Below are 24,173 nucleotides of genomic sequence, written 5' to 3'. Positions count from 1 at the left end.
GGAATCTTGCTGGTATTGTACTTGATTTCAATTTCTAAAAGAATTCAGTGCCAAGAGCTGAATTCTTGCTCCCAAAATGCCATGTCTATTTTAATGTGGGGACACGGTGCTACAAATTTTTAGAAGTAAAGAATTGATAAACTTTCTTCAATTTGTCTTAGTTAAATTTCATAACAGTGACTCATAGTTTATTCATAATTTATGCAGGCATTAAGCAAAACATGTTAGGTGGATACTAAAACTTGTTTTACAACTGTGTATAAATCCATTCTATTCAAGACCTCAGTTCACTGTTTCTCTTTCCATTTCATCACAGAAAGTATAGAGACACAGGGATGAACTTAAAATATATTAAGGTAAAGTTCAGTGCTGAATGAATTGCTGCCTTCATACACACTGTGACTAAGCAATAAGACTGAGATGACTCAAGCCCTAACTCATATTTTCATGGCTGATTTAACATTGCACAGATGCTATTTGCTTAAAAATAGCAGAAATATTTTTCCTTCAGTCATTCTTCGGTTCAGATCTGTTTGGTTTCTTTGATTTGGCAAACTGATGCATTAAATTTTCTTTCCATTCTTGCCCTGGGAAGTGTCTTCTTTTCTGGCTAAATGCTCAGCCAGGAAGGTAAACCATGTTTACCCAGTGATGAGCAAAACAAAAGAAAAAAGGTTGCCACCCTATTGTGTCATTCTTCCCACTCCTTGCCTCCTGTTTGTAAATAAATTAGCTTAAGCATGACAGATTCCCCTGAATCTTCTCTTAGTATAGAAAAGATTGTAGATAATTGTTTATTCTCAAGTATCTCTGACAGAGTTAAATTCTTTCATTGTTTTGTAGGATCTCTAGGAAGCATGGGACGGTGTTCACAAGTGAACTGCCTGGTGTTCTCTCCACCTCTGGTCTGTTCTGCACCTACTGCCCTGCCTGAATGGCCGCTGCCTTTTTCCCAGTGTAGTGCACTTGAAAAATAAGCCAAGCTTGTTGGGGTGGCAGCCAGCAGTGTCTCTGTAGGGAGCTTTCTCTGGACAGTGCTGTTCCCTGTTCTTGAGGACTGTAACCTGACTGCACAGCTGCCTGAGCCTAAATTTCTACAGCAAGGAAGCAGAAAATGTAATTTATTTTTTTTAAAGTGCCTTTTTTGGTGTTACTTAATCCTTTTTATCAGGGCTGAAGAGCAAGAGGAGGGAGACCTGTAGAAGGAGCAATGTTTATTGAATGCTCAGGTTGTCACTGCTGAGCTTTGTCCTAGCTTTCTTATTTGTACAATTAGGCAAGTTAATTTACTGCTTTCTTACACAGCAAGGTCTGTTTCATAGACTTAATGAGCTCTAACATAATTGCTTTAGTCTTTAAACACTCATGATTTTGGGTTTGAAATATTATTATAGTAATTGTAGAAATTAGATATAGCTCACAGGCATTGACTGTGGTTGGAGAGAGATCTGCAGCCCTGTAGGTAGGTACACGACAGCTCTGCCAAGACTTTTCCAGACAGATGGAATTGTGCCCAGCCTGAAAAATGAACTGCTTCTGAATCCATTGGGTTTGTTTGATTAACAAATCGGAGTTTTTCTAATTACTCTGAAGTCAAACACACTCATGCTACACTAATTAGAAAGAAGTAGACTTAAGGAATCATATTTTCAGCTTTTCTCAGCCTCTATTCACTCCAGTGCACTGATACCAATTTGTATGTGCTTTAAACAACTCTTCAGTGTTGCTGTCACTCATATGTGATCCTTTCTTTGATGCAATACATAACTTCCCAGTCCATAAATCTTCTAGCTCTTACATCTAAAGGTCTTTGAAGGTTGTTCTTAACCAAAGAATCTGCTTATTATTTGCATTGTAATACTGATCAGAGCTCTCACTCAGTCTAATTCATGTGCAGTTAACTGAGATCACATTCAACAAGTGTGGTTTGGTTTTCCTTTTCTGCCACCTGACTTCAGGGTCTTGACTTGTTCCTTCTCACCTTACAAATTTGTTGATTTTGGCAAAAAGCATTTCCTGGTGCTTCAGTGCCTGCTGACACTTGGTTTGCTCACTTGGGCGTGTGCCCTCTGCAAACACATTGCTGGGAAGTGAAGCTGGTTTTTCTTGCTCCTGTTCATGGCATTCTGCAAGCAACATGCTTAAGTGAGAGCAGGAGGAGAAACCAAGCTGGCTCCTACAGTCTCAGCATGGTAAGCTTTACATTTGTGCAGTTTTATGTCTTTCTGCCATTTTATTAAAATTGATGTGGGCAGCCCTTCCCCTCCTTCCTTCATCACTGGCTTGCATACTGAGCTGAGCTGTGGGCCTCAGTAAAGAGAAAAATGGCTGTGGATATGAACCATATTTTGGTGGCTATCTGCTGATGCCACCTTAGTTTTCAATTTTACCAAACCCTATGTGAATGAACTCCGCATACATAGGACTTGTGTGCTTTAAACAGCACATATGTGAAATGTGCCTCTTTTCATTTGAATGTCAAAGCTGTGTGCACTGGATTTAGATTCACCATGCTGTGATCTACACTGAGCTGGGAGGTGAAAACTGCAGCTTCCTGAAGCATGGGGAAGAGTCAGTAATGCCACTAATCCTGTTCCTGCAGATTTTCCAACTAGGCTGTTGTGCCTCATGCAGCTTTGGTTCAAGCAGTGGTTGGTGCCTTTTCAGGACATGATGTATCTCAGCTTCTCAAGTGGCAAAATTAATTACAGCCACCACACCATGCTGCATTTGGCTACTCCTATTAGGAATTTCCTTACCAGTATGAAAATACAGTTTATTCCTATCCTAAATACACCCACACTAGTAAATATGTGTAGTGCAAACAACATTCTCTGCTGGCAGAGAAGTAGGTGGAGGCTCTATCACTCAAGCAGTGTGAGGCAATGCTGTGGTTCCTGTACCAGTGCTGTCAGTGCACGTGGAAAATGTTGCCTCTGTTGCTGAGTCACTAAATTGTTCCATGTCCTGCTTCCAGCTAAGTAAACATAATGGTTCAGCTGTGAGAGAAATTTCTTGCATCAGGCAATTTGATGACACAGCCATTGAAGAAAAGAAGATAATTCCTCTCCCTTCATCTTGCTTCCTTTCAGCTTTGTCTCTACAGAGCAGGATGCTTCTCTTCCTACCCAGGAAGATGGGGGAGAGATGAAGCAAAAGTGTCTTGGAGTGCAGATGACTGTGGTCTTGCTGGGCTCAGGAGGATGCCCATGGGGGTCACTGTGCCTGTGACAACTGCAAACGTCACTGATTGCAGAGGATTCACCATAATTCCTGTGGCTCTGAACTAATGTCCCTCAGGGAGGTTCAGTTTTGGGGGTGCTGTAATTGTCACAAGAAGCTGTAGGGCTAGAATTAGCAAAAATAAATGGCATGTTCTTCCATACCGTAATGCTTTTGGGTTTTGCTGCTTTTTTGTTTTGTTGATGTTGTTTGTTTTTTAGACAATCCTTAATTAATTCTTTTGTCTTGGGAAGGTGAGCAAATGCTCTCTGGGTAGACATGGTACCTGTGTGCAGTAGATGCAGTTATATGCAGGATAAACTGCACCTTTTTATTAGTTTTTGTCTAATTTTGCTGTCCTGTGGTGATAAGTGCCTGTTATTTCTAATGTACCTTCCCTCAATAATAGCTTGAGAGAGGAAAACTCCACTCCAGAAATACATTTCTATGGGGGGTAAGAGAAGTGGGAAAAGCAGGGGGGATAGTCCCACTGAGCATTTTTTCTACCCTTCCCATGAGGCAAGGGAAAATAACCACCTACTTGAGAAGCTCACTTACATACAGCCTTGGGATAGTGTCACAGTGGAACAGGAATGAATGAAATGTCTCCTTCCTCCAGAAGGAGTATGATATCAGATCATACTTTACTCTGGCTTAAGAAATTAATGTTCTGTCTATATACTTAAAGTAGATTAGAACAAAGCCCATCCTTTTAGGGGAGGCTTGCATTTTTCCCAGTTTCCTAATTCACATTTTAGTGCTCCTCAAATGCTCTGTTTTGTGAAATCTTCACCCACTTTAGGATGAAAACAACTACATTTCCTAATCAGCCCCAGAGCTGCTTAATAAAACATCAAAAGTCTGTTAAAAGAAGCATTGTCATTTTCTAAAAGCTGGCTGGCTGGTTTTGTTTTTAAACCCTAGACTGATTAATGATTCAGGTCTTGTCAGCTAATTTATAATGGACCATTTAGAGACACAGCAAAAGTACCACAGGAAAGGACAAGAGCAAATTTTCCTATTAAGTCTTAATTTAAAATACAGGTCTCTAATAATGCGTTGTCTAAAGCAGGGAAGTCTTAAGTGGTAGATTATTAAAAACAGTATCTCTTTACTTATTAGTCTCCCTTCCTATGGAGCAACTGTCCCTGCAGGTTGTGCTGTCATTGTTCTCTTGTTTAACAACTACCTGTACCACAGAAGTGCCCAGCACTTACCACAAAGGGCAGGGGGCCAAACAAGGTGGGGTCCTGCTGTGAGGTGGGGGACGTTTTGGCACATCTTGTACCAGCACAAGGCAGAATGACAGCAGTGTCTTTAAAGTCTCAACACAGACTCTGTCTAATTGGAGTGATGTAGGATGCAGGACAAAGGATTTTTTTCTAGATCTGCATCCTGTGGGGTAATGATATCTGCAGAATCTTCAGTCCTAAAAGTTAGCCTGGCAAGGGTAACATTGTCTAAGAGCTATAAAAGAATTGGGAAAACCTGTTTTATGCAAAGTTAACTGCTGCCACTACTTCAGCTAGCCTGAGAATATCACCTAGGCAGAAATCATGAGTGTAACATGTTTAGAAGGAAGCCCATCTGAGCAAAGAGCAGCTTCTATTTGCTGAAGCTTCAGCAGGGAGGGAATATCTGGTTAGGAAATCTTATTTTTGAGTAGCAACTTTGGTAGTGCAGAAGAAAGTCTGGAAGGTGAGATGAGTCTGAATCTTAGTCAATTAGGTGGTAGGTGCACGCGTGCTGGACAGGGGGCAGACAGGAAAACTGGGCTGTTTCAGCATCAGGTCTGTTCCTGCAGCCTGGACACAAAGCCTGTACTGCTGCTGTGCTCAGTGTGCTGGAGCTGTTCCCCCACCAAAGCAATAAGATAATTGGAGAATGCTGCTTTTTAGACTCATGTTGGTGGGGTTTACGTCTTGCTAATATTGAGTATGAGATCATTAAACAGGCTGCCATCCTGGTTCTTTAGGAGAATACTGCTGCTAATTTACAATGTATTTTAATCTACATAGAGCTGGTTGAACATATAAGCAGGTGAAATTGTATTTCCTGACAGTTGCCAGATCCCTCTGTTAAGTGATAAGGACAGTTAAAATCCACAAGATTTTTGTAATTGATGGGACTGAAGGATAAATTTCGAGGAACGTTCAGTAGAAAATAGAAAGAGCCACACAAACCATTGTGAATAGAATTCAACTTCAGGTAATTATAGTAATTCTACAAGAATAGATTCTACTACAAGTATACTTCTGTTAATGTGGGTAACATGAATGTAAGTTACGTCTATCTGTCCATCTGGTGAACTTCATAATGCTCTGCAGTATTCTCTATACTGCAGACTCTGACATAGTTTCTGTTGTCTTTACAAACAAGACTGTAAGAATTTCTAGTCTAGATTCACACAGTTCCCCATAATTCAGTTGTCAGCATGAGATACCAGAATGTTTTTGAATAGACCACTGTGGTTTAGGATTTCTTGCCTGTAAGAAACTAAATGGAACAATTTTTCATCTGATTTATGTCTGCACAGGAGTGTGTAGCACTCTCTGAAATTTTGTCTGACTTATCTGACAGTTTGTGGTCTCATCACTCTTACCGGTGTTTAGTTCTGCTCTGGGGTCTGTGTATTTGACCCTCCAGGTGGCAAATGAAATAACCAGATTCCCAACTGTGGCTTTAGAAATTTTGGATGTCATATGTGCCTCCCTGCATTGAGAGAAAAATCTCCTAGGACATTCAAGGACCAGCAACACACCTAGTCAAAGGGAAAATTTGAGGATTTTGTATGTTCTGGTACGAGTACTAATCCCTTTACAGTTAAAAGAAAAGCTGAGAAGAAATGGCCAGATGTCAAGTTAACCTTAGGAAGCAGTTTTTATCTTCCCTGAAATCCCAGTATCAGGATGTCTCACAAGGTAGAGTATTCTTGACATCCTGCTTGTCATACCACTGCACTGTGGTTCTGCAAGAGCCCTGCTTACCTGTACCACATCATCAAGACAATAATGGTGCTGTCAGAGACCATTTTAAACACTTTTGTTTTTCTAAATGTCTAGTTTTTTCATTCAATCTTTCCCCTTTGCCTCTTGGCTTTGCATTTCCAATAAAACCTGGTGGTTTTTTCCCGCTAAAAATACGAAATGCATGGGAGAATAATGTTTTGTGTCACCTGTGCTACCCTGGCAAGGCAATCTGCAAACAGAAATTTGGAGCACCTTGACCAGAAAAGCAATGACTCTGTGAGATCTGTGCTGATGCCCCATGCTCCCCAGTCTGCTGATGTTAGGATCTGCTTGGGTTGAAAGTACTGTTTTCACCAGGCATTTTTCTAGGCAGTTCAAGGAAGAACTTGACCTTCTTGATAGTAACAAAGAACAGTTCCCGTGTTGGATTTCTTCCTTTTGCTTACAAGTAACTCGATCTTATGGTATGAATAGAAACACCTTCCTCAAGAACTTAAGAACAAACTTAATGGTCCAGCATTGGGAGGTTTGTTGGGTTTGTTTTTTTTGGGGGAGGGGGGTGGTGTTTTGTTTTTTTTTTCTATTAAAATAAATGCAGACAATAAAAATATATTTTTTTCCATGTGTGTTTTTATTACTTTGCTGTTGCATGTCTAAGGTAGCAATCTAACCAAAACCATAGTTATCTATGGTTTGCTTGTTTCCCAATTTTCAGTGATAAGAAGTTCATAGTTGGCAATCCTGACTTGTATTTCTGCCTTGAATTAACTTGTGTGCTTCAGTTTGTGTATCACCTTCCTGTCCCATTACCTGATAAAAGTGACACTGAGAATTGGATCTGTATTGCAGAAACAATGAGATTTTTTACTCTTCTACTAGAAAAAACCACCAAACTTTATGCCAGTTGTGTATAAGTTGCCCCTGAGGTAACCTGGTAAGCCTGCAGGCCATTCTTCAGTGGCTTCCAAACCTTTACTAGATTTAGCCTTTGTCAAAGCAGACTCTGATGGTAATTTCAAAATCACCCAGACTTTTTTTTTTGACTTTCAGGGAGTTTGATATAAATATACCCAGAGATTTTGTGGCTCCAAACTACAATTATTCAGGAAGCTGATTCTGCAGCTGTGATGGATGCCATCTGAAGGCCTGCAGTGAGCATCAGCCAGGACCCAAGGGCATTCAATAACCAGGAAAATGACTGCCTTTCTCGAGGAAGAAACAAAGGACAAATGTTTATTTCTTGTGTAGCTGGAAGGAAAAGCAATACAATCTTGACACACAGTTAATTTAAAGAAGCATTTTTCAAAATACCTCTTGACTGCTTGGATCCTGTAACTCTGACACAAACGTGTCTTTGGACTTGTGCAAATAAATCATTGGAAGAATTGATTGGGTAAAGTGATCACTGGCAGAGTGACTGTTGAAGGATCATGACAAAGCACTTGGAGATCATCAATTTGTCATTTTTGTTGGAACATGAGAGGGAAACAATATTGGGAGTATTGAAGAGAGATGAGTACTTGAAAAAAGTTGAAGATAAAAGAATAAGGTAACTCTTTTTGTTATTGCTTTTAAAAATACAGCTGGTACATATTTTTGTGGTACCCAGTGAGGGTTTTCTATATGCCTCACACGAGGATGAGTGTTGGGAGATAACACAGTTAATCATAAATTCAAGTGAAGTGTATTAAAAAGAAAATTGTTTGCTAGCGTGGTTCTCTGTAAACAAAAATCATGTCCATTGCTTCAAGACAAAAGCGTAAGGAAGATAACAAATGCAAAAATATGCAGCAGTCACTTTGAAATTTCAGATTCTGTAGATTTAGTCCAGTTTGGCTGAATCTCCCCCTGTGGATGGAAAGCTTTAGTAGGGCTCTTGAACTCTCTTCCTCTGGGAGGAGCTGCACACAGGGTCTGCCTTCAGAGCTGACTACAGGGGAGAAGTTTGGAAGGTGTCAGAGGGAAGGAGATTTGGTATCTGACTCTGTTCAGGACTCCCTACAGCATGGGACAAATGCAAGGTGGTGTCCTTCTTCTTTCTGTTGTGGTGCTTACAGATTAGGGAGGAGGGACTCTTCATTTTTCAAATTACTTAGATTTACTAATAAATAAAATTTAAAATCTCAGGTATTTTTCTCAAAAGTCGCTGTTTGGAGAAGTAGAGTCTCAGGGTATTAATAGAGTCCATGTGTTCTTTTTCTATTCAGAAAAGTAAAAACCGAAGTTCAATGTGTGGAGGCAGGCTGAGTCAGCAGTTTTAGAAGGCTCAGTTTGAGTTAGTTCAGCTAAGTATCAGCTCTGCAAAGGTTCCTGTGCTTTTCCAGGATGGTTTTGCTGTTTCCTTTCACTTTCCCCCACTGCCCTTTTAAACTGTCATACAGTTCTGGTTCTGAGAAAGAAGCTTGGTGTGGATGGATGCAGCACTCGGTGTTGGCGAGGCTGCTGAGTATAATGGATGATAGAGGGAAAATTTCCTGTCCTTGCTGGTTTCTGTCCATGAATTCCAATGCCAGACTGCATTGTTCTTCCCTTGGATTTTCTAAAAACATTTTAGACATTGCTCAAAGACATTGTAGACATTGCAAAGATGTATGTTCAGCACCTGCTGAGGCTTCTACTGTGCAAAACTATTATTTGGAAATCTATGCAGAATTAGCCACAGGTTTTGGAAGCTTTTTGCCTTCAACTGAAGCAAGTCTAAGTGCAATGTTGGTGTGCAGCCCATTTACCTGAGGGAACACAGTGGCTCATCTGAAAGGAGGAGGTGAAAACTGGCTGCTTCTGCTGCTGCCAGACTGGAAGGAAAGGTGTTTCTTTAAGGTGGTGTGGGCAAATGAATCATTTTGCCTTCTTAGTGGTTTGTGAGATGAAGAAGAAAACAGATGGAGCACTGTTTGTTCCAGGCACTCGGCTCTATTTAGTAATAAGATTAAAATTTTTAATTAAGTATTTTGATTTTCTGAGGTGGTGGCCTTGGAAATGTGTGATGTGCCAATAGTCACCTGTCAAAGTCATCAGTATGGAGCGTATCAGATCACTGGCTTCCTAAAGCCCCAGAAGGCTTTCCTTTCTACTATTGTCATTTCTCAGTCTCAAATGCAAAGTTGAAACTCCTGAGGTTTTGTGGGGTTTTGTTTGTTTGTTTGTGGGTTTTTTTGTTGTTGTTTTTTTGGTTTTTTGGTTTTTGTTTGGTTAGTTTGGGGGTTTTTTTGTTGCTGTTTTTTATTAACATGATGTCTTAACCCCCAAAATTTTCTGCTTTTTATGGCATTGCTGGAATTCACTCTGCCAAACCTGCTGAGTCTGGGAACTTGAGGCACTTCTGGAGGGTACAGTTCAGTGAAGTCACAGGTGGTATTGGCTTATCAGTATTTTGGTAAAAATGTAAGAAGCACCCTAAGAAGATGCTCAAAATCAAGTTAATCTGAAATACAATGCTGACTAGAATAACTAATTATGAACTATGGCGCTTATGCATACTTCTAGCACCGTGTATGAACCAATTGGCTTCAAATTTATTGTCACTAGACCATACTTTGCCTGATAGCAGTGGAATGAAAGATTTCCAGGATATAAAAAATATAAAGAATTGGATGGTTAACTGCTTCCTAGGAGACTTTTAAATTTTTCTTTCTCAGTACAACTTGTCAAGGATCTGCAATCATGGCTTATAAGCATACTCCAGAGGAACATGTGTTGTCTTCAAAATTCCTTTTGGTACAATCTGTTATGTACTTTATTGAAGCACTTTGCAAAAGAGCAAGTCCTTTTGTATTTATTTTCAAGGCATTTTCCACTCTGGGAAGATGTTTACTTGTACATTCTACTGAAGAATTTTTATTATCCTGTTCTACTCTTTCTGAATCTATCTTCGTAATTGTTTTTTTTTTCTCTTCCTATTAGTTTTCAAAAGCCATTTTAACTTAAAGAGGCCTTTCTATTCATTGTGAAGGTAATGGTAAATCTAGGAGGATGTTCTAATAACGAAATTGTTAAGGTTGTTTTTAATATCACTGCTCATACTCGTGTTCTGGAGTGCAGGTGGCTCTTCTTGTATTTTTGTTTAATGCACAATTATTTCACCCACATGAGAGAGAAACAGAGGGCAGCAAGTTCTTTTTCTGGAGTCTGGTTTTGGTAATGCAAACAATCAACCTCCTTCGTAAAGATTATTATTTATGTTCTTAACTCTAAGTGTGCATCTAGCATGACTGGAAGTTTCAATTGAATATTGATTTGAAGTTGTTAATAGATTACTTGTGCAAATAACCTACAGGGTTCTAAACATTGCTTTATGATGCTTTTGATGTCAGTTGAATTACCGTCAGGATTTATTCAATTTCTAAGAATATTTGAGTAAAATCATTAATTCTTACCTTAACTATTTTCTTAAGTTTAAAAATACAAAGTTCCTTTCCATTCTTTACGGAGCAAAGCTATGAATGCCATGCTTTTAGAGGAGACATCAGAGTAATAATTGCTGTACTGAGAAAGCACAGAATGAACTTGCCAGTTTTGTCCAAGGAAAAGGCTTTAATGGGTTGCTTGAACCTCTCCCTCAGCATTTAGGTTGCCAGAAGTTGTGTAAGAATTTCACCAGCCCCAGATCTGTATTGATGAGGAAAGTTAGGATTCCTGTCTTTTCATCTGACTAAAATGGCATCTCCTTACCAGTCCAAAGAGATCCATGGAAGCAATTCAGGGTATTAATACAGGAGAAATTGTTTGCATGGATACCACCATGTGGTAGCTACAGGCAAGTGCTTTAGAAAAAAAGACGGACTTTGAGGACTGGGAATGGGAACTGACTCCTCTGCTGAATATACATTTGGCCAAATTTATAAGCACAATGGTTGTAGGATAACATACATAGTTTGGTGCATGGTCTGTGTTTTTGCAAAACTGCCTATAAATATTTGAAGGAGAGAGCCCTCGTGTTAAAGCGCATTGGCCATCTGTACCTGTATGGGAAGTTGCCAAGTTCCTGTCTGGCAGCTCAGCCATTTGTGAGGCGTATTTAACACAGTTTAACACCTTGTTATTCTTTGAATCGGAGACTATTCCACCAAGAGTAGTTACTGTTGCCAGCACTCTAAGGGTAGAGGTGCCTGTTTTGTTGTCTTGTGTTCTTTGAGAGCCATGATCCTCCGGTGGTGAAAGAACTTCTGATGGTGACTAATTCTCATATGCTGAGTGCAGTCTATTTTATTGAAGACTAGTAAGAAACCAACAGGGGATTTGTTTCGGATTTTTTTTGGTCCCTTTTTTTGTTTGTTTTTTTTTAAATCTTAGTAACCATTTTTGAGAGGATGAGTGAATGAGTTACCCAGAAAAAGTTTCATCTATGGAAGTTTATCATCATTATGATATCCAGTATAATTTCAGTTCCCATGCCTCCTTTCCTTTTTTTCACTGGGCTCTATTCTGCTATTCCTTATGCCAGATCTCTTTTTCTTTGCAACTGCATTCTTTGCTTGTTTCCTTGCATTGTCACCAATGTAACTCCATACCTGGCTGTTCTTAACACAGTTTTTATCAGGTTGATCTGTTACATTAACAAAATATGAAAACCCGTGCTTATTAAAAATACTTCAGGTACTTAGATTTTACAATGCAAGGAGATCTCAATGGAAGCTGGTAATTTCCCAATTCTTTTTGTGAATTCTCAACAATATTTACTATTTTTTTCTGCATACTGTGCCAGACAGTGAAGGCAATCTGTCTGAATTTGGAGAAGGTACTGAGAATCAGTCTGGAAAGGAACTTGCCTTTCTCCTATTCCAGAAGTAAGTTGATACCAGTTCCTGCACAGAAAAAATCTCTAGTATGTGAGTTAATGGCTGCACAGATTCAGCAGAAGAATGTTTCTATGAATCTCTGCAAGAGTAACTTTTTTTTTTCTGCTAAATTCTTTAATTTTAGTTGATTGAGGGAGTGGGAGGATTGCCCTTTTTTATTTTTAATTCAATTTTTTATGATTCTTTGAACTCTGGCAATTTAGAATGGCAAAATAAAATTAGGTATCCTTGGATTATGCTGTTCTACATCTTCAGAGGAAAACAGGTTTTGAAATGGGGAGGAAGAAGATCCAGGAGAAATTTGAAAATCAAACTCAGGAATTATGTATGCTATTACATTCAACAGTTTTGGGGTTTTTTTTAATGGAGAGAAGATGAGGTAGAAAAAATTTCAAAATAAAAAGTTTTCTAAAATCCTACTGAATTGGAAAAAAGCATCCAAACCAGTCAGTTTGGTATTAAAAGAAAAAGTTACCTAAATTAAAGCAAGTGGCTAATGGCTACAGAGTTAAAGGAAATAATGGCATTCATTTAAGTGAATGGCTTGGGTAGTGAATGTCTTGCCTCTTGCAGCAGAATAGCCATTTTACTTTTGGGGAATAAATGTTCTCTGGGGTAAAGTTTACTTTTAATAAAAAATGGATCTTTTAAGGCTTCTCATTGCTTCCTCCTTGCAGCATTATAGGGGTTTGAGAATATTTCATCTCTGGAGGCTGCATTGTGCAGCACTTTTGCCTCATAGCTCTTCATCTGTAGGGAGGAACCTGACTTTTTTAGGGATTCCTGTGCCTTTGGTAGCTGATGGGCAACTGTGCCAAGAGCTATGAATTCTGGAGTTGGTTTATTTGGTCGGGGGGTTTTGGTTTTTTTCCTGCTGTGATATTTTACATGGACCTTTTAGGCCACCTTTGGGAGGGCTCAGGTTAATTGGCTCAGTGTTACCTGGAATACTGGTTACAACAGAACTCTTCCCCAACGTGCTTAACATATTTTCTCAGACAGTAGAGGGCTCTCAATATAAATTCATAGTTTAGAAAAATGGCTACGTATTCTATTAGCCTTGGCAGAATCAAATTTATTTTTAATAGCTATCTTTTATCAAACAGCCATTGTAATAGAAGGTTTAGAAACTTCAGAGAATTATAGGATTCTTTTTCTCCAAAAGCCTATTAAATTGGATTCTGCTGAGTTTTATTTTCTCTTTCATATTACTAGGAGAAGATTGATAAAGATTAATTCTTGTTTAATGTTTACGATTAAGCATATCTAACTCAGTCTTTAAATGTATTGCTTTAAAATTATGGAGAGTGCAAATGTTAGACTTGCAAAAGGATGTTTATAATTGGTATAAGGGTATTTATAATCCAGCTGGTTCCTGCCTTGGGAAATAAATGTAGTGGTAAGTCAGTGCAGCTACAGGCTGTACCTGTTACCCCTTTTCAGTACAGTGTAACCAGTGCAGCTCAGCTGTGCTTGTTTAGGGACTGCTACAATGATGGATTTTTTCTGATAACTCACCCACCTCCTCCTGATCTTCCTAGCCCTTGAGACACCTAATTTTTTATTTTCTTAAGATATGAATATATTTGTTGCAGTCAATCAGTAGTTCAGCTCAACAAATAATATAGGGGATCTCTAATGAAGGTTCATATCCAGTGTATCTGTCCATGTACTCTTTGCTTGCTTTTTAATTTTTCTCTTTTATTTGTTTAATTGAGTGGATAAACAGTGGGTTGATATATTTTCTCTCGGTTCCCTGGAAGTCATCAAAAGCAATTAGTATTCAAAAATAAGAAAACAAACACTTCTCGGAATTTACACTGTTAGCAGATCAGCTATCACCTGATAAGAATTTTGGATTGTGTATCGCATAAGCAGTGGGAAATGCTGTTGCAATCACCACTACTGGATAGTGGGAATAATGCCTTTTTAATGTCAAAAGAATATTGATAAGCTTTTCAAAATGTGGATCTCTAAGCAAGTTGGTTTTTTTTAAATGTTTCTTGGTTTGGACTGATAGAGATTTCCTAATTTTAAATTGGAACTATTTAAAACAGATTTTGTGCCCAATAATACTTCTAACTAAGCACAAAATGGCCTAAAAGTTACGGTGGGGATGGGGAGAAGGATGGAGCAGAAGAAGTTCAGTGGAAGTTATGTTTCACCATTGGACACCTGGATGCAGTCCGCAGGGCACAGTGGTAATTGCCAAAAAGATGGCAACTGCCAATCTGCCAATAACTGCCTGTCAAGTTCCTGAAATGCAATGGGTCATGATTGATTTAAATTTTTCAAGTAAAAATAAGCCACTGGAAATAAATTTGTTATGAAAAAATGAGCCTTTGCTAGTGCATAGTATTCTAACCATTGTGAGATTTGAAGTTTAACAATATTTAGCTTCTGAGTTACCCTGACATTTAGGCAAGGATCAGGTGTTTGGTTTGCATGCAGACACTCAAGTGCCAAAAGAAACTGGAAATGAATTATTTGTGCCTCTTTACTTTTTTAGTATGTGATTGACCAAATCTTTTCAAACCTGAATAAAAAATGAAAGTACGATTGTCTCCCAAAGACTCTCTGTTGAACATTCATTGGCAGTTCTGCTGTATAAAAAGTCACAGTTTTGACAGGAGGCCATGAAAAACATGAGGTAGAGAGAGAATGACCAATGATCAAGTAAAGAAGTGGTGGTCCAGTTTGGCCATCAAATTAGGTGAGATTGACAGGAGAACATTGTAATTGGGAAAATGGAGGCTAAAGGAAGGCTAGGAAAGGTGTGGACCTGCTGCTGGATAGAAGAGAGGACCTAGTGACAAAGCATGTGGAAAAGGCCAATGTGCACAACACCTTCTTGGCCTCAGTCCTTACAGGTCAGACAGGTCCTCAGGAATCCCAGCTCCTGAGATCATTGTGAAAGTGCAGGGCAAGGTGAATCGGACTTTCCTTTCGAAGATTGAAAGTGCTGCAATCCCTCTCACTGTGTGAAAGCACAATCAATCTTAACAAATGTCCCTAATGTCAGCTGGTACTTGAAGTGGCCCTGTAGCACAGCACTTTATCTCTGACAAATTCCCATTGCTGGTGGGGTGACAGTAAATCATCAAGCATTTGTGAGTGTTTGATGTTTGGTGAGATGTGAGTGACCATAAACACCGTGGTAATTAGATGTCTTTACAAGGACCTAAAGGTGTATTTGTTATTCAAGTGGATAGATGTCGTGTCTCTTTTGAAAATTGTGTGAACTAGACCATTCTGGTGGTGGGGTTGCCTCTGGTTCTCAGTCCAGAAGAAGCAGATGAGTTCTCTTTTAATGTTTGAAGGCAGACTTGCTTGGAAGGGAGATCCAAGGCAAAAATAGAGATCATCTCCCTTCCCTGTGCCCAGTGGCAACACCCAGCACTGCTGGCAGTGTTCACAGCGCATTTAGAGCTGGCTGACTCACAGAAGGAAATGGACACGTGCCTGGAACAAAAAGCATCTCTGCAGGAAGCAGGGAGATGTAAGATGCAATCAATAAACTGCAAGAACAGTTAGCAAAGTACCAAGAAAGCTTGTGAAGCCTGGACAGACTTTTGAAGGCCCGGGCATGAGAGAAAGGTTTTTTGGATTGGATGTGAGAGAAGGGCCTAAGGCTGGATGAAGAACTCACTTTTGGATAGAGGCCAGCAGAGGAAAACCCTTGACTGGGATTTGAAGATGCTGCCTGGAGGTGTTGGACATGCCCTTTTTCTAAAGCTGTCAGAGGCTGAGCATCCACAGGTCAGGTGGCTGCAGAGCAGCTGCTGTTCATGGCATCCCAGTGGGAAGCAAAAGGCTGGCCAACCTTTTAGCAAGGCAGTGTATCCATAAATAACCTAATTCTGTCAGAGCTGACTCCCTGGTGGCCCAAGCAGTGTTTCTGGTCTCCTTTACTGGGCTGCAACCTGCAATCATTTATTTGTTTTATCTTCCATGTGTTATTCTTCTGACACGTTTTTACTGATCTTTAGGTGAAGGTGGCAGCAGGTTTTTTAAATCCACCTTAAAGCATCTATGTGTGTGCAGAGATTATGATTTCAGTGAGCTGGAGTGCTTCATGACTGAGGGACTTTGGGGGCTCCTGGCTGATGGTGGGCATGAAAGACAGCATAGGGAAGGGTGGGTAATGGAGACCCAGGCATGTAAATCTTGAAGAACTTGTAAACATGTAAATCTTGAGCAGCCACTGAGCTTAGTTACATCTCACGGTCATTTTCTTGTTAAGGACCCAACTCATGTGCCATTGAAACTGCAGACTTCAAAATTACGTATTAAACACAAGTATTTTTATTCTGTAGAGTCAGTGGTAGAACTGGTAAGGTCTGCAAGTCACACTATTTAAACTGGCATTCTCCTTTTTTACTTTGATTGAGGCATCACAGCATGACACCATTACCTATTTAGATATTTTGGTTTGGGCTCTTTTAAGGCTTTGAATAACTGGTGCAGAATTGCATATGTACTCCTAACTAACTCTGCACTGGCATATTATTAAATGCACACTAATTGCAGGAAAGATTTTCTTCTTTTCCTTCTGTGGATGTGCTGATAGTTCTGAGTTGCTGTTAAGCTGGGCTCACCATGACTAGAATTATTGATGAGGGACAAGCAAAGATTGTTTATCAATCGTCCAGAACTGCTCAGCATCTGCAGTTTCTTATAGTGATCTACCAGATTTTCCTCTTGACTGCATGTCTGACAGCTGGAGGATAGATTTATTCTGTGTCGTGTGTGTGTAAAGAAATACAGCAAATACAACAACAACAAAAAAGTACTCACTCATATCTTGTATTTTTAGCACAAAATCTTAATCTGTTAAAAGTTTCTTACAAATCATCGAGTTGAATCTCCAAATTAAAAGACTTTATTTTTTTTACTTCTAGGAAATTGAAAAATGAGCTTCTGGAAGTGAGAAGGAAAGGTGGAAACAGCCACTCTCAACAGGACAACAGCAGGGTCTGTTTTCGCTGCCAGAAAAGCCTGGGCTTGATCTTTGACAGGGGAGACCTGTGCCAGACCTGCAAACTCCGGGTCTGCAGCACGTGTCGCGTGGTGGGCGCTGACGGGCACTGGAGGTGCTCGGTGTGTGCCAAGATTGCGTAAGTTGGGCAGTTTCCACAACCACTTCTGGAGGTTACAGCTGTGTCAGGGATTCTGGGCTGCTGCTACCATTGTACATCCCCTCAGCACAAAAGTGCAGGCATAGAATATACAAGGGGAGAAGCTTGTCTGGGGGTTTTATTTCACAATTCCAAGCCAGTTTCAACTAGCTTGTTTCCCAAAGACTTGGTGTATACTTGGAAAAATAATTCACCTGATTAGTTTGGTAATATGGGATTTTTTTAGCTTGACTTGGTGAGATAACCAGGAAGGAAGGGAGGAATGTGTTGGGCAGCAAAACTCAGTTATGTATCCTGATGCAAGGATTGGATGATACAAGAAAGATGATAAAAATATAATTGAAGGGATATTTTTTTTTACAGACCATCAAACTAATGAGATCAGAAAGGGAAGGCTTTTTGTAAATTGTTTCAGGGAGTGAACCCAAATTGCTAGCTATGTTAAGCCTTTGGCTACCTAGACAGTGAAAAATTAATACAGCAAAAAATTAATACAGCAGGACATAAATTTTAGGGTTTGTGTCTTCTATCTTTACCTTTAGAAGTCTGCATCAATTTTTAAGTAGATGTCTTAACCTCTTCTGCAGGCACATCCAAAGGACAGTGTCTCACCTCTTCAGAGGAAAATGTTCAAGTGTTTGATTTGTGAAATGATTTTTATTTGGTGAGGGCCTGGCTAAGCTCCTTATATTTTGCCTCAGGCGGTTCCTGAGATGATGTCAGTGTTGTGCCTTTCAGAAGTGATGGGGTGCAGGTGAGATGACAGCACTGAGAACAGCAAACACAATCCTACACTTTAAAAATGAAGAAAAGAACAAGAGGTTTGTTGACCCTGACACACTACCTCTAATTTCTCTAAAAACATTGAAACAAATGATAGCTGTGTTGTTTGAAAGCCGAGACAAGGTGACAGGATGATGAGTAAGAGCAGGCTCAAGAACAAATAATGTCAAAACCAATTTAATTTCCATCTTTGATAGGGTGACAGAGGAGGACCTGTTGATGTCTTATAACTTGGCTGAAGCTAACCTTTTGATACTTTCTCTTGTTCCATATTAATAGGCTGACAAATCAGGGTAGCTGTGCCCTGGAATAAATTCTGCCAGTGTGATTGCAGACCTGCCTGGAAAATTATAAAGCCCTGTTTTCAGTGAGGTTACAGACATTTCACTGTTGAAAAATCTCAAGAAAAGGAAGCCAAAAAAACCCCCAAACAAACAAACAAACCCAAAAAAGCACCACATGTACAAACAATAAAAAACTTTTAAAAAACCCCAGCGATATAGAGCAGAGTATTTCCTGGCTTATTACTGTTAAATATTTTAGTTAAGGGCCTTGATGCAACAGATGAGTTTGCCAGTTACACCTGCAGGAGACAAAAAAAACTGAGAGGAGCTCCAGGCATGCTGAAGGACAGGATTAGGTTTCAAAGGGATGATTAGAATTTAGAGAAGTGGTTTAAAGGTAAAGCAAGTGATGGCTCCCTATGGGCATGTGGAAGTACTGCATTTGGGAAAAAAAAGCAGCTGCAGAAACATAAAATGAGGATAAAGCCAGCTTATGCAGCTGTTCCTTAGGAAAGGATCTGGGTATTGTACTGCATAAAAGCTGAACATGAATCAACAGAATTTTCCACTGCAGAAAAATTGAGCATCACACAATGAGGTACAAGCCAAATTATGGCCTGCAAAATACATGCTAAAATCCTATTTTATGTAGAGTACCTGCCCATTTCCGTGTATCACAATTCATATCAGCCACCTGGAGAAAGTTCAGCAGAAAATAATGAAGTTTAGCACACAGGATGTCCAGAGCAATGGAAGGAGTCACAAGTGTTTGGCCTAGGCAAGAGAAACTGAAAACACCTGAGCTTTAAATCTACAGAAAGCCACTTACAGGCTGCTCTATGACCTCTCTTTGGGTAAGAGAAGTAATGTGATACTTAAATTGCAGTGAAAGGATATAGGTTAGATAGTATGAACACTGACATAACTTGGAAGGGTTGCAGAATGTTGGTTTAAAACAGGTTGGATCAACCTCTCTTGGGGATGATGACATCAATAAAGATGGTCCTGGGGCTGAAAGATGGGTGAGGCAAATTCTCAAAACATGGTCTCTGCTTCTCCTGATTGTGCTGCAATTCTGTGTGCCAAGCAGTGGTCTTAGCAAACACCTTGACAATTCATTCTGGTTGAAACTCGCCTTTAGGTTGTTACAAACCATGGTGTAATTTGCTTGCAAAGTGCTAAACCTTGCAAGTGCTGAAGTTCTGCCCATGTTGAGTATCTTTATGAAATTGAAAGCTCTCTCTCTCCTTTCTTTTTGTTCATATGCAATGTTTCTGCAAGACTATATGACAGTTAATGACATGTGAAATGTCTTTCACATTGCTGTGAGTACACCAAGAGATGATCTCCTGTGTGGGCAGTATGGAGATGGAAGTTTGGGAAAGGCATTTCAGTTACATCATTTTGCATAGTTCTCCTTTAAATTATTTCAGTTCAGCTTTTCTCCCAAGTGAGAAATGCAGGGGGAATCAGGATTTTTAGGCTTTTTTTGAATTACAGTTGATGGAGGAGCTGATTAAGTTAATGCAAATAGGGCCTTTGACAAGATGAAAAGGCAAAAGGCAAGGAAAAGAAAATAATCCAGTGTTAAGAGATATTTATGCTTTACAAATAGCAAACAAAAGGCAGGAGGAGTGGAAAAATCTTTTAGCTCTGTGGCACTGATCTGCATACAGTGTTTGTGTCTGTCAAATTGGACTGTTTTACCATGATACTGGCTTTCCAAAGAGTGTTGGAAAACTTTAATGTTTGTCCCTCTTTTTGCAGCCTTGATTATGTTGATATCTGTGTAGACTCTAGCCCCTGCTGAGCTGTTCCATTGGCAGGACAGGGTTATACTGTTCTTATGATGTGTATGTCTGTTGTCATACAGACTGTGGCACCCTTAAAAGTCAGGGAGAAGTGTTTATGGCCTTTGTGAACTCTTAACAGTTTTGCTGCTGTACTAGTTCATGGCTGTGCTCCCCAAATTGTACTCAAGAGTGTCTTTTAAGTGCTATTTAAGGTGATGGTCATAGTGTACAAGCCCTCTTACATAGCCAGGAGTTACATCTGCAGGAATATGTCCAGAAGTTCTTCAGGACTGTTGGAAAACCTAATTGGTACATCTGATGTCAGAGGAGAAGGTCTGGTACTGGGTGGGGAGTGTGTTCATTCAAAGAGAAAAATACTGCAGAAATTACTGCAGAAATCCCTTGAATTACACAGATAATCCAAAATGGTTGCTGAAACAACTTGTGTCAATAAAAAGAATTTAGGTAATATCAGTCAGCTTCTGCCTGTTGCTTCATTTAATACATTTTGACCTTTCTTTCCCTCTGAGATTTTGAGTCCTGCCTATCCAGTCCTGACACTGGAGTTTGGGATACCTGTAGTACAGTGAAAGAGCATTTTGTTGCTTTAACATTTACGGTGGATTTATGTCCAGCTACCAAGTTTAAAAAAAAAAAAAAGAGACAGCAAACTGCAAGCATGCTGACTTTTGTTTGATAAACAGTAATTTTAAGGTGCTAGTTTTATAAATATATGGTAAAGCACAATATTATTATCTGAATAAATTAAAATAAACCCCAAACACAACATAGTAACATGGTGGTGGCTGTAGGGGTGAGATGCCAGTTCATTTAATAATAGAGTCTCTTTGTTCATCTGTCAATCAGAACATCATCTGGCAACAAGAGAATATGACTTCTATAAAATAATAGTTAGAGCATTTCATCTGCCATTTCTCCAGAGACAGACTTACCTGAAAAACAGCTTATGATGATGGGGAAGCTCATGACAATACATTAATTACATTCTGAAAGGCTTTCAAAAAATGAGATTTAGTGAAGTTGAGGAAAGACTTTTGAATGTGAATAGTGAGAGAGGCTCATCAGTATTTTTAACTATAACAAACAGGTTTCTATGTAAGTTGTCTTACAATTTACAGTTACTGTCAAAGGATATCTCCCTTGAATGTCCCTAAAGAGAAAATTACTCAGTTGGATTTTGCCCTACATGGGTGCTATTACCAGCTGAAATACAAAGTCTTCAGATAAAGCATTTACAGGTCAAGAAGGATTAGAGCTAAGTCTTCAGCCAAATTCTTAGTTCTACAGCTAAGGTCAGAGAACAGGACAGTCCTTATCCATGTGATTGTGTTTGATAGTTGTGTTGTTGCACCATTTAATGAGATAAATCAAGCCTGTATGTAGTGATGCACTCGAAGGAGGAAGCTTTCTGCTCCATTCCCTGCATACAAGGAACAGAGGTCATCAGGAGTTTTCAAACATGGGTGTTAAAAGAGAAACTTTCCATTAAAATCTCTTTTTTTCCTCCTGCATCTTCCTAAATTATGATCAGTTTGTGTTTTAAATTTGGCAGACAAAATGATCAATAGATTGAGGGAAATAAAGTTCTTCCCGCAGTCCTCTGATGGGCATGTTTCACACCTTGATATTGTCTGTATTTCTTATTGCAAGTGTGTCTAGGTATCTGAGAGCACTGCCTTTGATATATCAAGTGCCTAGGTAGCCCAAGCTATTACAGCAGAAAAAAATAGTAATGGGAAGTTTGTCTTCATCTTTGAAATAATTATGCTGTCTTAACATGTCATGAAAATTCATCAGTATCTCTTAGTAACATTTATTCCCATTAGGAGCCTAAAAATAGAGGCATTTCCAATGTTTTAGTATGCAAATGCTTTTCAAATTTCTTATAATTTTATTTTAGTAACTTCTAGGCAAATTTGCCTTCTTTTCACCGGGTCAAAAATTTGTGTTTGATAGCTTCACAGCATGATAAAACTTAGAGTGGAATTAATTTATATTACAGAAACTACTCTCCAGAACTGAATACATACAAAGATGAGGGTATATGCTTTGGTATGTTCAAACATGGGCTGCATTTTAGCCAACCTTTGGTTTTGCCATTTTTTCCCACATTTTCTTCTTGATGATGAAGTAAAATAACTTGATGAAGAGGGGATGGAAAAGAAGGAAGGCTGAATCTCCTGCCTCTGCTGTGGATGTAAGTTAGACAGGATGATCAAATGGAGATGAAACTGTTTTACCAATGTGGGGCTTTGCCCTAAAGAAATAATTGAAAGTGAAAATTGGGACTTTCCATCTTAAATGGATTTTTTTATTATTAATTGAGCATTTAACTGTGAAGTGCCTTGCAAAGGTGAGAGTGGAAAATCTGACTTTTTGCCAGGGGCAGGCCATAGGTTATGTTGTGTTTTTAAACTGAGCAGCAGGTCATTAAAGTTAATTTGTTTAGTAGGAGATCACAGAGGGGGAAGAAGCACAGGACCAAAGCCTGCTCCCTCTCACATGATGGTGTGAGGTGGATCAGTAATTAACGTAGAAGGACTTTAGCAGATACCTAAAGTATTTGGTACTAAACTGCTTGAATGTGAATTTTCCAAGCTGTTCTGAGCATAGGAAAGAGCAATCATGCAAAAATTGCTGTGATAATTTTTAACACTGTTTTCCTTCTTTTTAAAGCTACTGACTTCAGCATCTGTTGAACATCTTGGAAGTCCAGTTTAAATGCTGTTTTGGTAGAAATTATACATATTAACATTATGAACAACATCAAACTGAGAAAGTAAAGAAAATGCATGCATTTATCATGATATGCAGTCAGTATGGACCTTGGGCCCATTTTGCAACAACAGAACAACAAAAACAAACCTGCAAGCACTGACTCAGTGTACTGTTGAGTAAAACCCTTGTTTCTTTTCACCTGAAACAGTTATTTAGACAGAAAGGGTTCATTTAAATCCTGTGTCTGAAATAGTGAATTTTTCTTCTATCTCAGTAGGAAAGAGACTCCCCTTGTCATAATTGCGTGAAAATAACATTATTATTAAAAGGCTGTTTAGGTCTTGCTCTTCATTTTTTGATTCAGAATGTCAAATGCAATTATGAAATTCAAACTTCAAGTCAGAGACTTAGGCAATCATTTGATCTGAAGTAATTTCTATTTATGTGTAGAACAAAAATTATCTTAATAGGTACTCCTGACATGTATGAGTGATTAAGATAACATGAACACTAGTCTTTGTGTGAGTTGTTCAGTATACATGAAAAAAACACCCAAGAGTAATGCACTAGAAATTCAAAGCTGCAAATCTTGGGGGTGTTCACCTTATTTCATTAGAAAGTGATATTTTTGTAGAAATGATCTATTGGGTAAGGCCATTTCTGCAAAAAAAAGGTCTGCCAGCTGAAGTCAGGATCTCAAGACAGGCAGTAACACTGAGGAAAATAAGGATGAAGGTCTGAAGTGAGGGTTGAGGCCTCTTGTTTCATGCAGCACTCACAATGGCTGGATGTCAGTGCCTGTTGCTTTTTCCCTTTCACTGTGGACAAACAGAGCTGGCCAGAAAGGTGAAGCACCTGAATAAAGCAAGGCAATACTCCCTCTCTTTGCCATGCTTTGTGCCTCAGTTGAGGGAGTTGTCTGTGTTTTACCTCAGACCTCATCCTTCTGGTGAAGGCAGAGCAGAATGGGTGTGAGCATCTCCAAAGCAGCCCTGCTGAGGAGTTGGCACCTCATTGATAATGCAGATATTAATAATATTAGTCTAATGAGGAAGGTGGGCAGTTCAGTTTGTCATCATTACCTGAACGGGCACACAGTTCAGCTCTGTCAGTGTAGTGACTGTCACAGTCCTTTGCCTGCCCAGCCCTGAAGAAGGGATTTGCACCCTCCTCTTTCCTCGGGGTCCAATTTGTGTTTGCCAGCAATGTCCTGGAACTTCCTCAGCTGAGCAAGAGGGCACAAGCTGTGTGATTTGGGGCTGTTTGATTGTGGTAGGTTACAGGTGGCAGAGAGAAATTAGTAAGAGAAGTAGATTGCTTAGTTATCCTTTGTCAGAAGATAAAGGGATCAAATGTTTTTGCCCAAATAAACTAATCTATCCCTTCCCTGCACAGCTGATGTGTGAAGAAGATGAGTATCAGGTCAGTACAGGGATGGCAAGAGGAA

The 24,173-nt window shown here is 39.4% G+C and overlaps 1 protein-coding gene across 1 annotated transcript in view; it reads left to right on the top strand.

The window, feature by feature from the left end:
* The first annotated feature begins 2,110 nt into the window (after positions 1-2,110).
* SYTL5 (synaptotagmin like 5) overlaps positions 2,111-24,173 on the top strand; it is a 63,373-nt gene continuing 41,310 nt past the window's right edge. Inside the window, 3 exon segments of the mRNA XM_008633031.2 lie at positions 2,111-2,192; positions 7,242-7,740; positions 16,891-17,106. Of these exon segments, the coding sequence (XP_008631253.1) occupies positions 7,622-7,740; positions 16,891-17,106 (335 nt within the window). The 5' untranslated portion in view covers positions 2,111-2,192; positions 7,242-7,621.

The sequence above is a fragment of the Corvus brachyrhynchos genome, unplaced genomic scaffold (genome assembly GCF_000691975.1).
Source record: "Corvus brachyrhynchos isolate BGI_N302 unplaced genomic scaffold, ASM69197v1 scaffold34, whole genome shotgun sequence".
Lineage (NCBI taxonomy): Eukaryota > Metazoa > Chordata > Aves > Passeriformes > Corvidae > Corvus > Corvus brachyrhynchos.
The sequence above is the reverse complement of the archived record's forward strand: the minus strand, read 5'-3'. Positions and strand labels throughout refer to the sequence as shown.